The sequence below is a fragment of the Sus scrofa genome, chromosome 1 (genome assembly GCF_000003025.6).
Source record: "Sus scrofa isolate TJ Tabasco breed Duroc chromosome 1, Sscrofa11.1, whole genome shotgun sequence".
NCBI classification, from domain to species: domain Eukaryota; kingdom Metazoa; phylum Chordata; class Mammalia; order Artiodactyla; family Suidae; genus Sus; species Sus scrofa.
In genome coordinates this window covers 94,660,386-94,672,467 of record NC_010443.5, presented here as the reverse complement: position 1 = coordinate 94,672,467, position 12,082 = coordinate 94,660,386, and the positions used below count along the sequence as shown (strand labels likewise).

General features: G+C 40.6%; 1 protein-coding gene across 6 annotated transcripts in view; it reads right to left on the bottom strand.

The window, feature by feature from the left end:
- Positions 5,908 to 12,082, bottom strand: part of SETBP1 (SET binding protein 1) — a 371,229-nt gene continuing 365,054 nt past the window's right edge. For all 6 annotated transcript variants that reach the window (XM_013988555.2, XM_021092436.1, XM_021092441.1 and 3 more), the window contains one exon: positions 5,908 to 11,302. In XM_013988555.2, coding sequence (XP_013844009.2) covers positions 10,656 to 11,302 — 647 coding nt within the window. In that variant the 3' untranslated portion in view covers positions 5,908 to 10,655. The remainder of the gene's footprint in view (positions 11,303 to 12,082) is intronic.

Below are 12,082 nucleotides of genomic sequence, written 5' to 3'. Positions count from 1 at the left end.
TCTCTTTCTGACTTCACTTAGTGTGGTAATTTCTAGGTCCATCATATAGCTGCAAATGACAGTATTTCATTCTTTTTTATGGCTGAGTAGTATTCCATTGGTGTGTGTGTGTGCGTGCATGTGTGTGTGATAGATATCTATATCTATCTAACTACCATATCTTTATCTATTCATCTCTCAATGAACACTTAGGTTGTTTCTGTGCCTTGCCTATTGTGAATAATGTTGCAGTGAACATAAGAGTTCATACATCTTATAGTTCTGTCTGAATATATGCTCAGGAGTGGGATTGCTGGATCATATGGCAACTCTATTTTTACTTTTTTTTTGAGGAATCTCCATACTGTTTTCCATAGTGGCTATACCAACATAAATGCAAAATTAAATCATAATGAGTTATCACTACAAATATATCAGAATGGCTAAAATGAAACATCAAATGCTGATGAGGATGCAAAGAACCTAGCTTGTTCATATGTTGCTGGTGAAAATGTAATATTGTACAACCATTCTGAAAAATAGTTTGACAGTTCCCTTCAAAACTAAAAATGGATTTATGATACAACCCAAAAATTGGAGATTTGGGAAATTTTCACAGAGAAATTAAAATTTACTTTCATATGGGTTGTTAATACATGAATGTCCATAGTAACTTTATTTGTGATGGCCTCAAACTGTAAACTACCCAAGTGTTCTTCAATGAGTGAATAGTTGAAAAACCGTCCATGCCATAGACTCCTACTCAGCAATAAAAAGAAAGCCTGCTACTGAAACATGCAACTTAGACTAATCTCAAAGGAATTACGGTAAATGAAAAAAAAATTTGAAAAATATAGGCATAGGTCAACTACTCTGATACTGGTATACAATTCATTACAATTGAGTAAATTAATGGCAGATGGACACAACCAGGTTTCTCACTATTGGCGTGGAAAGTTGCAGATATTCAAGAGAAGGAGGCTAGAATAATCCATGGTAATGAATTAGTGTTATAGATATCAATTTAGACTCATGTTTAGCTTAAAATAGATACAGATGATTACATATAGAAAATTTTATGTATAGAGTATATACACTGGTTAATTTACACACATGTATTTCTTTGCTTTGCTGGCTGAGAGGCCAAGAAATAATAACACACTAATGGAAATATGCATACCTAATGCCCAGATCTTGGTTTTATAATACTATTCTTCAATAAAAGAAACTAGGGATTCTTGGAGAAATTACTGATTCTAGAACTGGCACAGGAAATATACAAGATGACCCTAAAGTATCTTATAGTGCCAGGAAATAAGAAAATGCTACCAAAGGAAGAAACAAAACAGAAAAAAACTATACACCACAGTGTTGGGAATATGTCAAAGGAATACAGGAGCCAATTAAAAGAACTCCAAATGGCCATAACTATAAAAATGTGACCAACAAAATAAAATATGTAAAATATATAAATACAATGTTATTAATATAATAATAATAATATAATAAATACAATTGCCTAATGTCATTTATGTAACATTCTTGAAATTAAAAAAAATATTGTAGAGGTGCAGCACACATTAGTGGTTGCCAGGGACTAAGGATGGTTAAGGGAGATTAGCAAAGGGAACCATTTGTTGTAGTGGAACAACTGAGTATCTTGAATGTGGTGGTGGTTATGTAGGGCTATATATGTGACACAACTGCATAGATCTACACACACACACACAAATAAGTTCATGGTAAAATCTGAATACACTCTATGAATTGTGTCAAGGTCAATGTTTTGGTTTTGATATTGCACTATGGTTGCATGGGTTGGTGACATGGGATGCAGGGAGGCAGCTGGGAGAGGGCTGCACTGGACTTGCTTGCATGTCCCTCCATATCTTCCTATAAATCTATAATTATTTCAAAATAAATGTTCCAAAAGTATTTGGAAAATGTAGACCCATCAAATGTCTACTAGCTTATCAAATTATATTCATGGGGCTGTGACACTGAAACTAGCTGACACATTCATGCAAGTGTGTTGTCTGGAATGTTAGAGTTCTCCAGAAAAACAGAACTGATAATTGACATCTATTATCTCTCAAGCTATCATCCCTACCTATCACCTATCTATCTATCTATCTATCTATCTATCTATCTATCTATCTATCTATCTATCTACCTATGGTCTATAATTTTTATAAAATAATTGACGGTGGAGGTTAAGTCCCATAATCTGCCATCTGCAAGCTGCAGACCCAGGAAAGCCAGTGGTGTAATTCAACCTCAGTTTGAGACCTGAGAACCAGCATAACTGATGGTGTAAATCCCAGTCTGAGGACAGAAGAAAATGAGATGAGATGACCCAGCTCAATAGTGAGCTAGGATAAAAAGGGGCAGTTCCTTCCCTTCTCCTCCTCCTAAACTATTCAGGCCCTCAATGGAATGAATGATGCCCACCCACAGTGAGTAGGACAATTTTCTTAGTTACTGAGTCCACACATTCAAATGCTAATCTCATCTAGAAATACCCAGACTTACCCAGAAATAATGTGTAATCTGGGCACCCTGTGGCTAGTCAAGTTGGTATGTAAACTAACCATCATATCGAGTCTCACTGTTTCTTTCCAATTGATTAGTTTAGGAATGGATTTGGGACCTTCTGGAGTCTTGCTGATCAAAATGGGGGAAGTCTTGGGAGATTGGCCTCGGATGTCTCTGGGGCGCAGATCTAAGATGGCCCTAGGTTCCTGGACAGGGCCTGGGGCAGTGCCCAGGTCCAGTAGGATGAGAAGCCTCTAGGTCGGGCCAAAGACCACCCTTAAGACCCCAGGGTTCTGGGTTCAGGGTAATCCCAGGAGACTGTAAATTGGGCAAGTGTGGATGATGTCAGTGAAAAAGAGGGAGGCAGAGATCACTTTTGTGAGAATGGGAAAACGGTGCCTGTTTGGAGCGGAGGCCACACCAAGGGTGCACAGCTTGACAAGGAAAGTGCAGGCTGGATTTCAGCTCCCACTTTCTTTCTCAGCCTGATTCCTTTATGCAGGACCTGCACAGCCTTATATGGTCGCCCTGGCTGAGGATTGTACTCTATCACATGTGAAGTTATTAAAGACAGTTACCAAATGAGTGATTTGAGAGATGTTTGTGGGTGTGGCCATGAGACTTCCTTGAGGAATCTTAAAAGATGGGTAGGATTTGGATTGGCAGAGGGTGGGAGGAAGATGTTCATGATATAGATTTGTTTGAATAAAGCTCAATGAGACCTTGTCTTGCTCATTCTTATATTTTTGGTACTTGGCAATATGCAAATAGCAAAAAGAAAGGAAGAAAGGAAGGAAAGAAGGGAGGAAAGAGAGAAGGAAGGCAGGAAGGGAGAGAGGGAGAGAAGGAAAGAAGGAAGAAAAAAGAAAAGGAAAGAGAAACTTAATTACATGTCCTCATGATTTCTTTCATTAACTTCTTCCATATCTTCACATTCTTCAATCATATTAGGATAGGATAGACTATGCTCAAATACTGACCCTAAAATATTGTTAGCTGTCCACAATGGATAAAGTTGGAAACTAACAGTAAGGCCTGTTTGGAAGGTACCAAGATGACTGAAGTGGAGACTTTGACTTGAAGGTACTGCAGGCATCATTAAGAGCTTAACTTCCCATTTTAGATCAAGCAGAGACTCAAAGAAGTTCTCCTCCTGGGCATAGAATTCTTTAGTGACCAAGCAGAAATACATTCCATGTCTCTTGACTCATTCCAGTGCTTTCTCCACTCAAAAGAGAAGAATTAAGTTGTAAAATATCAAGCTGGTAATAATAGAATATATGAGATTTCCAATTCTTTTGAGGTTTTAATATTCTCATTTGTTAATTCCCAATTTTAGCATATATGAATGTGAATAATACTTCAGAACCAGTTTTTTCTTTAATGAATCCTAAAAACAAAAAGTCCCATGATGCTTTGGGAAAGCATATTGCCACAGCTTCTATAACAATCAAAAACCTGGATGTGGGCACTTCCTGTACAAATGAAAGTGTTAGTAACCAATGATGGAAATGTGTGCCATGTAGCCACCCTCCTGATCCCTTTCACCCCCATCCATTATCTCATTTAAAGGGACTTTTAAGACCTTGGGCAAATAAATTCTTTAGTTTTTCACATACCATTGTCCTCACTCTCTATCACATGTGTAACAGGTTAACATTTTTGAAGAAGTAACCAGTTTCCAGTATTTCTACTTTTCTGCTAGTCTCCTCCCCCTCAGCAGAGGTTGCTAGGCTGGTTTGTGTTCATCCCCTCCGGGCATGTAGCTGACAGCAGAAAACAGAGGGGGAAAAATATTAAAAAGACTTTTCCCTCCCAGCTTTTCAGTTTCAAATGCCTAGAGACTAGGGAAATAGAAAGGACTGGAACATCGGGAAACAATTTGGAAGAAGCTGGAGCCAGGCATTCTAATTGTCCCTGCTTTCTTTCCCTTCCAGGTTAGAGAATAATTCGTAGGTCTGGAATTAAGGTTCTGCTGTGCTGGTGGAAAGGAGTCTTAAAAATCCATAAAATAGAACTGCAGAGAACCTTAAAAAAAAAATTCCTTTCACCCATCTATTTGTAGACCAAGATTTGTACCGGCTACACGTATGAACACATCTGACTGTCCTGACAACCTCTGTCAGCATATTGCTATGCTGCGGACTGATTGAAAACCCTAAAAGTTGAGCCAATCAATTTCCTGGCAACAGCTTTTTCCCTACATGAGAGCTGGTGGGAAGAGATTAGGGGTACTCCAGTAAGTCCTTCCAAATTTCAGAAATATCAACAGTCTAATGAGGCTGAGTTAGAAAATGCACTATATAATGCTTTAAATTTTCCTGGTTCAGTGCAAGATAGCAGAAGAGAGGGGATAAGGAGCAAATTCTACTTCCTTAGAGGTTGATGACTGAATTCCGAATCTCAGGAGACCACCTAAAGCATGAGGACTCCAACCTTCCCGGAGGCCACCCTAGTAATCCACCAGATTTTGTGATCCCACTGTGGGTGCTATGACACATATTAAAGTCATAGTAAAGGTCACATGGGTCAGGTTGATTGTTAGGGTCATGGAGCTGTATCTATTTCCCACTTATTGGCTTTTTGAAGCATGCACCAGGAGATAAGAAGGAGGTTAAAAAATACATAGCTGTATGTATGTTTACATTTTCTTAAAGTAGAATGTACAAATCACACTTTTTAAAAGGGCTTTGAAAACCTATCTCTGAATATAAACCAAAAATTAGAGCAGAAAGAGTAGGACAAGAAGGTGCCAGCTCAGGGGCTCCGCCCTTCTTCTGAGACCCCATAACTTTGTTTTTTACCACTTTCCACATTCTGCTTAAAACTGCTGTTCATCATCCACAGGAGGCCTTGTAAGTTCTTTCACAGCAGGGGTCGTGTATTCCTGGACACTGCCCTCAGGGTCTTGCTCAGGCTGTAGGCTTTGGATAGGTGATCATAACTGTCTGCTGTGGATTAAACAGCCTTTCTTATCCCTGCAGTCAAACCTTAAGTCCAGCTGGGGACCCATCCTTCTGCAATTTAACATCATGGATATTTAGTAAGAAGGCTTAAGCCCCTATCCATAATGTTCTCTAAAATCTGAGAACAGGATGGGTCTCCAACATCTTATAGTACATTTGATTGCTTTTAGCAGAGGTCTGACTGGTTCTTTGAATCAGCCTTGGCTTTATGTCCTGGTGTAATATATTCTGAAGAGTAACTCAGTAAATCAGACTCAAATCTTGCCCATAATGTACTTCTCAGAATCATACAAAAGGCAGAAATTTGGTGAGAATTTTCTCAATGATTCTCTATCCAGTTGGTGTGAGCAAAGACCCTCAAATGTTATTAAACTCCTTAGTGATGTGAACCAGATGGAAAATAAAACAAAAGAATCCACAACTCATGTTAGACTGAATTGAATGTCTTTAATTTCACACAATGAATAACATATGAATAGGATTAACTTTTTTTTTTTAATAGTTAAGTGCTCTATACTGTGCTAACCTGATCTGGTAGCGAAAAAGACTGAGCTTTCTTTTAGAAAAAATGTTTAAAACCCAACATCTAAGACCATGGAGGAGCATGACAGTAAAGCATGCCAGATGTATCTACGCCTCAAATAACAGCAAGTCCATGTTCATTTTAAATGTACAAAAATGCTTTATGAATAAAAACTGTTACAAAAAGAACATTTCAAACAATGTACAATTTTTCTCGCCTCTATATTCAATAAAATACAAATACATTTTTTGTTCTAAAATATGTTTACATACAATCAAAGTAGAACATGCAAATTACACTTTAAAAAAGGCTTTTAAAAACCACTTATGAATACAAACTAAAAATTAGCCAGCACGACTTGTAAGACAATCTTGTGCCCCATTTTTTCTTTTGAAATATATATATACATATTTAACACATCATGTGCATTTATTATTATTTAAGAAATAGACTTTTTTAAAAAAGGAAGAAAAAGAAAGATGCCAACCTAAGTTGGAACTGCCCTGCTGTGTTGACCAGCGGCAGCTCTTTTCAATTTTCCCCCCTTTAGTGTTTATTATACCTGGGCAAGTGGGCAAGAGAGATCCAGGAAGTTTCTTCCTTGGTTGATATGTGCTTCTAAGACTGTTCCCCATGTGACCGAGTCCAACAAGGGAGGCAGACTCATTAGTGGGACAAACGCTCCAAGAAACTAGAGGCAGGGGGTGCCTGGTATTGTGGAAAGAAACTTTAAAAAACACCAAGAAAATGCTACGGTATATTACAGTTTGAGTTTCTAGGCACTGTGATGACATTATCTGTAAGCTCTGGCATTTGGACCATTGTGATACTATAGGGCAGTGTTGAGTATAATGTCTATATTTATCTACTGTCACATAATGAGAAGGACTGAAAATCCTGCAATGTAACACTTAAATGGCTTTTGAGGCATTTCGGCTTCTGCCACCCCCCTCCCCCACCCTCCATGCTACAGTTGGTGTTTAAAGGCTTTGGAAATATATGTGTAGACTTTAGACAGTTCCCAGGTAAATCTTCCTAGTGGTAGGGAAAAAAAAAATATTCTCCAAAAGCTCATTATCTGAATATTGTTGGGTAATATGCTGTAGGAGTGGGATTTTCTACTTAAGTCCTAAAACCAAATCCTTTATGATCTCCATGTAGTACATCACCTTATACTATAATTCTGTCACCACTTGCTTATCATATTTATAGACCCAGCAATGCCCAGCACACAAACTCCAACTGCCATCGAACATGGCTTCTCATTCTGGACAGCAGCCAAGTTAACATGCTAATCCTGTCAGCCCTTAGTCACCTACTCAGGGGCTGTCAGTGGCTGTGGAGTCCCAGGCCAGCCAAATCATGAGCCAGCCCTGACAAGCTCTCCTTTCCTCTGACCTATCTTCCTTGGGTTGTAAGCCAGAGCCATGCTGTTAGAGAAAGTTAAACTCTGCTCCCCTCATTTGAGATGAGAGGGTGAAAAGCAAGTGGCTCTCCAGCAACTCAGGAAGGTGGACCAGAGACCCATCATCATTTTCAAGGTAGTTTTTATGTCATCTTCATCCTTTGCTCCCCCTTAATCAGACTTCCTATAAGCGGGTTCATGCCTGCTTGCTGAAGATAAGTATTCTAGAAAAAAGAAAAAAGAAAACCAAGGAATTTCTTTTATTAGGAAGTTCTTTTGGAGCTGTTTATGGAATCTTGTGCATCCCAAATGACATTTTCTCTAAATAGAAATGTAACCACAAAAGGCAGTGTTGGGTTCCAGGAGATGTGGAATTAGACTGACCCAATCTGAGTCTGGACAGGAGAAGGGAGGCAAAGGGGGTAGTTACGAAATGAGGAAATGGTCACAGCAATGAGTTAGGTTAATGGAAAGCAAAAGCAAAAAGCAAAAAGAGTCATGTGATACTGAGGGAGGAGCTTGATGGGGAAGAGGGGAAGCTGTGCAGGTGACTGGACTTGCTTCCACCTCTAAAAAGCTGGTCAGTCTGTTTCAGTTTTGCCCCTCTGCAGCTTTCCAATCTATGGAGTCATAAACGTAGAAGTTTAGCATTTGACTCAAGTGACAACTGTAAGACTGAATTTATGTATAAGGTGCAACTCTGCTGTGTCTCTCCTGGAACACCTTTCATTGGTTTGGAAATCCTAATGTATCCTAGAGTTAATTTGAAATTTCTCACCTACTAGAGGTTATTGCCCATTAAGCTTTAGGTCCTTCTTTAAAAAGCTTAGAGAGTGCCAGCTCATTCCCCTCTGGGGTAAGGTTTAGTCTGCTCACAGACTTGGTTGGGGAAACAGGACCGCACTGGAAGGAAGGGCAAAAGAAAGAATGAAATAAATTACTTTCAAAATCCAGCAAGAGGGAAACCTCTTTATGGCTTAACTGGAATGAAAATGGTTGCTCTTTCCTAGCAATGGTGGGGTGAGTGGGGCTAATTTGAATCTTCCTCTTGAGTGACTTTGGAGCCACTCAGACATGGCTTGGGAATGACAAATTGAAAGAGGTTAGTTTGATTTTGCAGTTCAAATTGTGTGAAATGCCAAAGGTCAACCTAGGTCACAAACTGAGTATCTATGATATAAGCTTTAAAGAACTGGAGAATGTATTCCTTTAAACTTATAGCTGGGATTGAAAGTGACTGACCTCCCGTGGCAGTACATGATGTGAAGTCCGTGGTGACAGTGCAGAACAGGATGATTCTGGGTGATTTCAAAAAACTGTTGGTGCCATGATAGAACCATGATGTTTGCAAGCATATTAACTTGGGATTTTAAAATATACCCCCATAGATAACCAATAACCTTATTCTCCTATGTTCCCAACAAAAATCCTTCTCTTTCTAAGGAAATCATGTTGTGTTCTGAAGAGATAATATAATTTCCAGCTGTTCCCATCTTCCTGTAAAGAAATTTAATTTGGAGGTAAACCAGATATTCTAACTCCCATTAGAAAATTTAATTTAATTGTCTCTTAGTGTCTCTCTTTTTATAATCTACCATACCAGGTATTTGATGTCTTAGGGAAGGTAAGGGGAGGAGTGAAGAAGGAAATTGAAAATATTTATTTGAAATTTCCACATCTGACTTTTAGGAAACATCTATGGCAATGGAATAACTTCATATTCATTTTGAGTTTAAACATGTTTTACTTGGGCTGTGGAGATGAATAATAGAGACGGAATATCTGTCCACGCTAAACCAATGGCTAGAGTACAACATGGATGAGAAATGTACAGTTGAAATTGACCATTTAAAAGACGATTTGTCACACACAGTTTGCATCCATGCAGACTGATAGGTTTATAATTACATTATGTACAAAATGTTTCAGTTTATTAAGGCAACCACAACTTGGATACTTTGTCCAAGGTGGCATGATAGGATTGGAGTGGTGACACCCTTTGAGCTTTTTCTTTTTCTTTTTCTTTTCCAGATAAGAACACTTACTCACATTTGCTTTTATGAGGAGAGATAATAGACTTTTACTGTCCTTTTATTTCCTTTTGTCCATTGACCTTTGATAGTTATTTGTATGCCAAAAAAAAAAAAAAAAAAAAAAGTCACATACCAAGGCATTGCTAGACACTTGTCTTTCTGGTTGGCCTGGGGTTTCAATTTTTTGGTGATTAGTTAGTTATTCCATTTGCTATGGGGCATTAACACCATTTTATTCTGCCTATTCTTTGCTAATATGTTTGAAGTATAAAAATAACCTGGTTGACACACCCTGGGTCAACATATCTTCGCCTGCTCTAAATCACTTATTTTTAAAAGGCTCTATCATTACTAAGTATTTGTTTCACTATGACTGGGATTCAAAGCCAAGTTCCTTGCGACAACATGCTAAGGGTGAACATTACGACACCGGTCAGGTTTACATTATTTAGGTGTGTACCAAGGAAAAGGCAACAAGTAAGTTAATGAAAAGGAATATGGAAATACAATGGGCAAAGAAAAAGCAGGACCAGATGATACTAAACATCAGTGTATGTGTCATAAAGGAGATGCACAGAAAGATATGGATGCATGGCTAAGGTTGCCTATCACTAGAATTCCACCTTCTGATGACGTGAGTCCATCTGAGAAACTGTATCGCTAACGGAAAGATTCAGGTCAAGTGAAGATGACGTTGATGCCTCAAAGCCCAGCTGAGCTCGAAAACCCAAAAGAATTAAAGACCAGTTAAATGGAGGTGGATTACAACAAAGCCAGTTGAGCAATTTGCAGCTTTTCTCCCCTTGGAATGTTTCCTAATTGAGGGTGTTTCCCTTTCAATTTTCCTGGCCAGTAAATGCGAAATCAAGGGCGCACCTTGGATGCTGGAGGTCTGGTGTCTGTCAGAGAGCACCACCCTCTATCTCCTCCCTGATAGGTCTTGTGCTGCCTGTCAAGGATCTAGCCATACTGAAGTGCCGCTCGGCTGGGAACTGCTGTGAAGCACAGACACACTTCTTTTGAAGACATCCCCCCGCTTTGCTTTCCCAAGAGCTCCTGAAGGCTCAACCCCGTCATCCGGCCCTATTCTGCCTGCCCAGCTTCTGGAGAGAAGGGCATGGTGTCCCTGCAGAGGGGATTCCGCCCCAGCCCCGGCTCACTGCTCCTCCAACACGCTGCCCCCCAAGCCCCAGGTTCAGACGCCCAGACCCACCCTAGGGAAGGACATCGCTCTCACTGCCTCGCGATTTCCTCTGCCTTTTGGCTTTCACCTCCTCTTCTGGGGGAAGGGGCTGCGGCGGCGGCGGCGGTGGCGGCGGCGGTGGCGGCGGCTGCTGCTGCGGCGACTGGGCCGGAGGCTGAGGTTTGTGTTTCCTCTTCCCGCCTCCTCTGGGGGTCTTGGGCAGAGGGGGCGGGGGCGGTGGGGGCGGGGGCGGCGGTGGGAGGGGCGGGGGCGGGGGCGGAGGCAGGGGTGGTGCCTCCCGGGCCATGTGGATGACCGCCTCGATGGTTGCCATGATGGTGTCTTGGCTGGCGGCCGGCTCCAGAACGAGCGGGCTCAGGCTTGGCTTCTGACCCCTTTTGCTGGGGAGGTCAATGCACTTTTCCAGCACAGGCATTTGGTCTCTGGAGTCCTCATCGAACTGCGTGGGCTGCTTCCGGGGACGTCCTCTCCTCTTCTTGACGAAGTTGTTGCCTGTCTTTGATTGTCTCTGCAGCCGCTTGGCCTTCAGGATCTTGTTCACGTGGTCTAGGTTCTTCTTGGTGGACAGAATCTTGGTGTAGTTGCACATCTTCCGCACCTCGCACTGGATGGCCTCGATCTCCCGCCGCTTGAATCGCTTCTTCAGGGAGGAACTGGCTGCGGGAAGGGAAGAGAGAAGAAACTGACCACACGATGCAGACTGCCTTAAACCCAGGCTTTCAGTAAGAACTGGCATTATGTTTAGCTATGAAGATTATGTAAAGTTAATGCTATACAAAGGACTCAGTAACCACTATTCCTTTTTTCTTTATTAAAATCAAAAATAATAAAAAATGAATATTGGTTGAATATCACGTGTACAAAGCATTCGATTTGCATTATTTCACTCCTCATAATAGTCCCATTAAATTCCATAAAAAATGTTTCCATTTTTTATTTTGGAAACTGAGGCTCTCACTTGCAGCCAGGTACCATGGGAGTCAATGTTAGAATCACAGTATAAAGTCTCCATTACCTTTTCCTATTACAGCTTTTATTTTTTATTCAGCCTTTCAACATTTGACCTAATTCAATTTAGCATTAGGCTATACTTTCTCCTTCCGCAGAAGATCCTGAATGGCTAAAACAACAAGCGGCCCTTTGGATTAAGCCATCTGGATCATTAACGTGTATAGCCAACCTCAAAAAGGCCATGCCTTGACCTGATCTAGAATATGTAACTGAACCTATTGTCTTCCTAATCCTCCTCCACTGACAGAGGGAGGGTTCTTTCCAGGGACACTCTATTTGGGATGACACCATCTCTTGAATTTTTCCCCCAATGGTCTGAACTTGTCAAGTTGCCTGATGATGTCCAATAGACCAGGTCCTTCTTAACTAGTTCATCTTCTGGAAACCTCAAGGGAAATATCAGCCAGGCACTTCTGAATCAGTTAC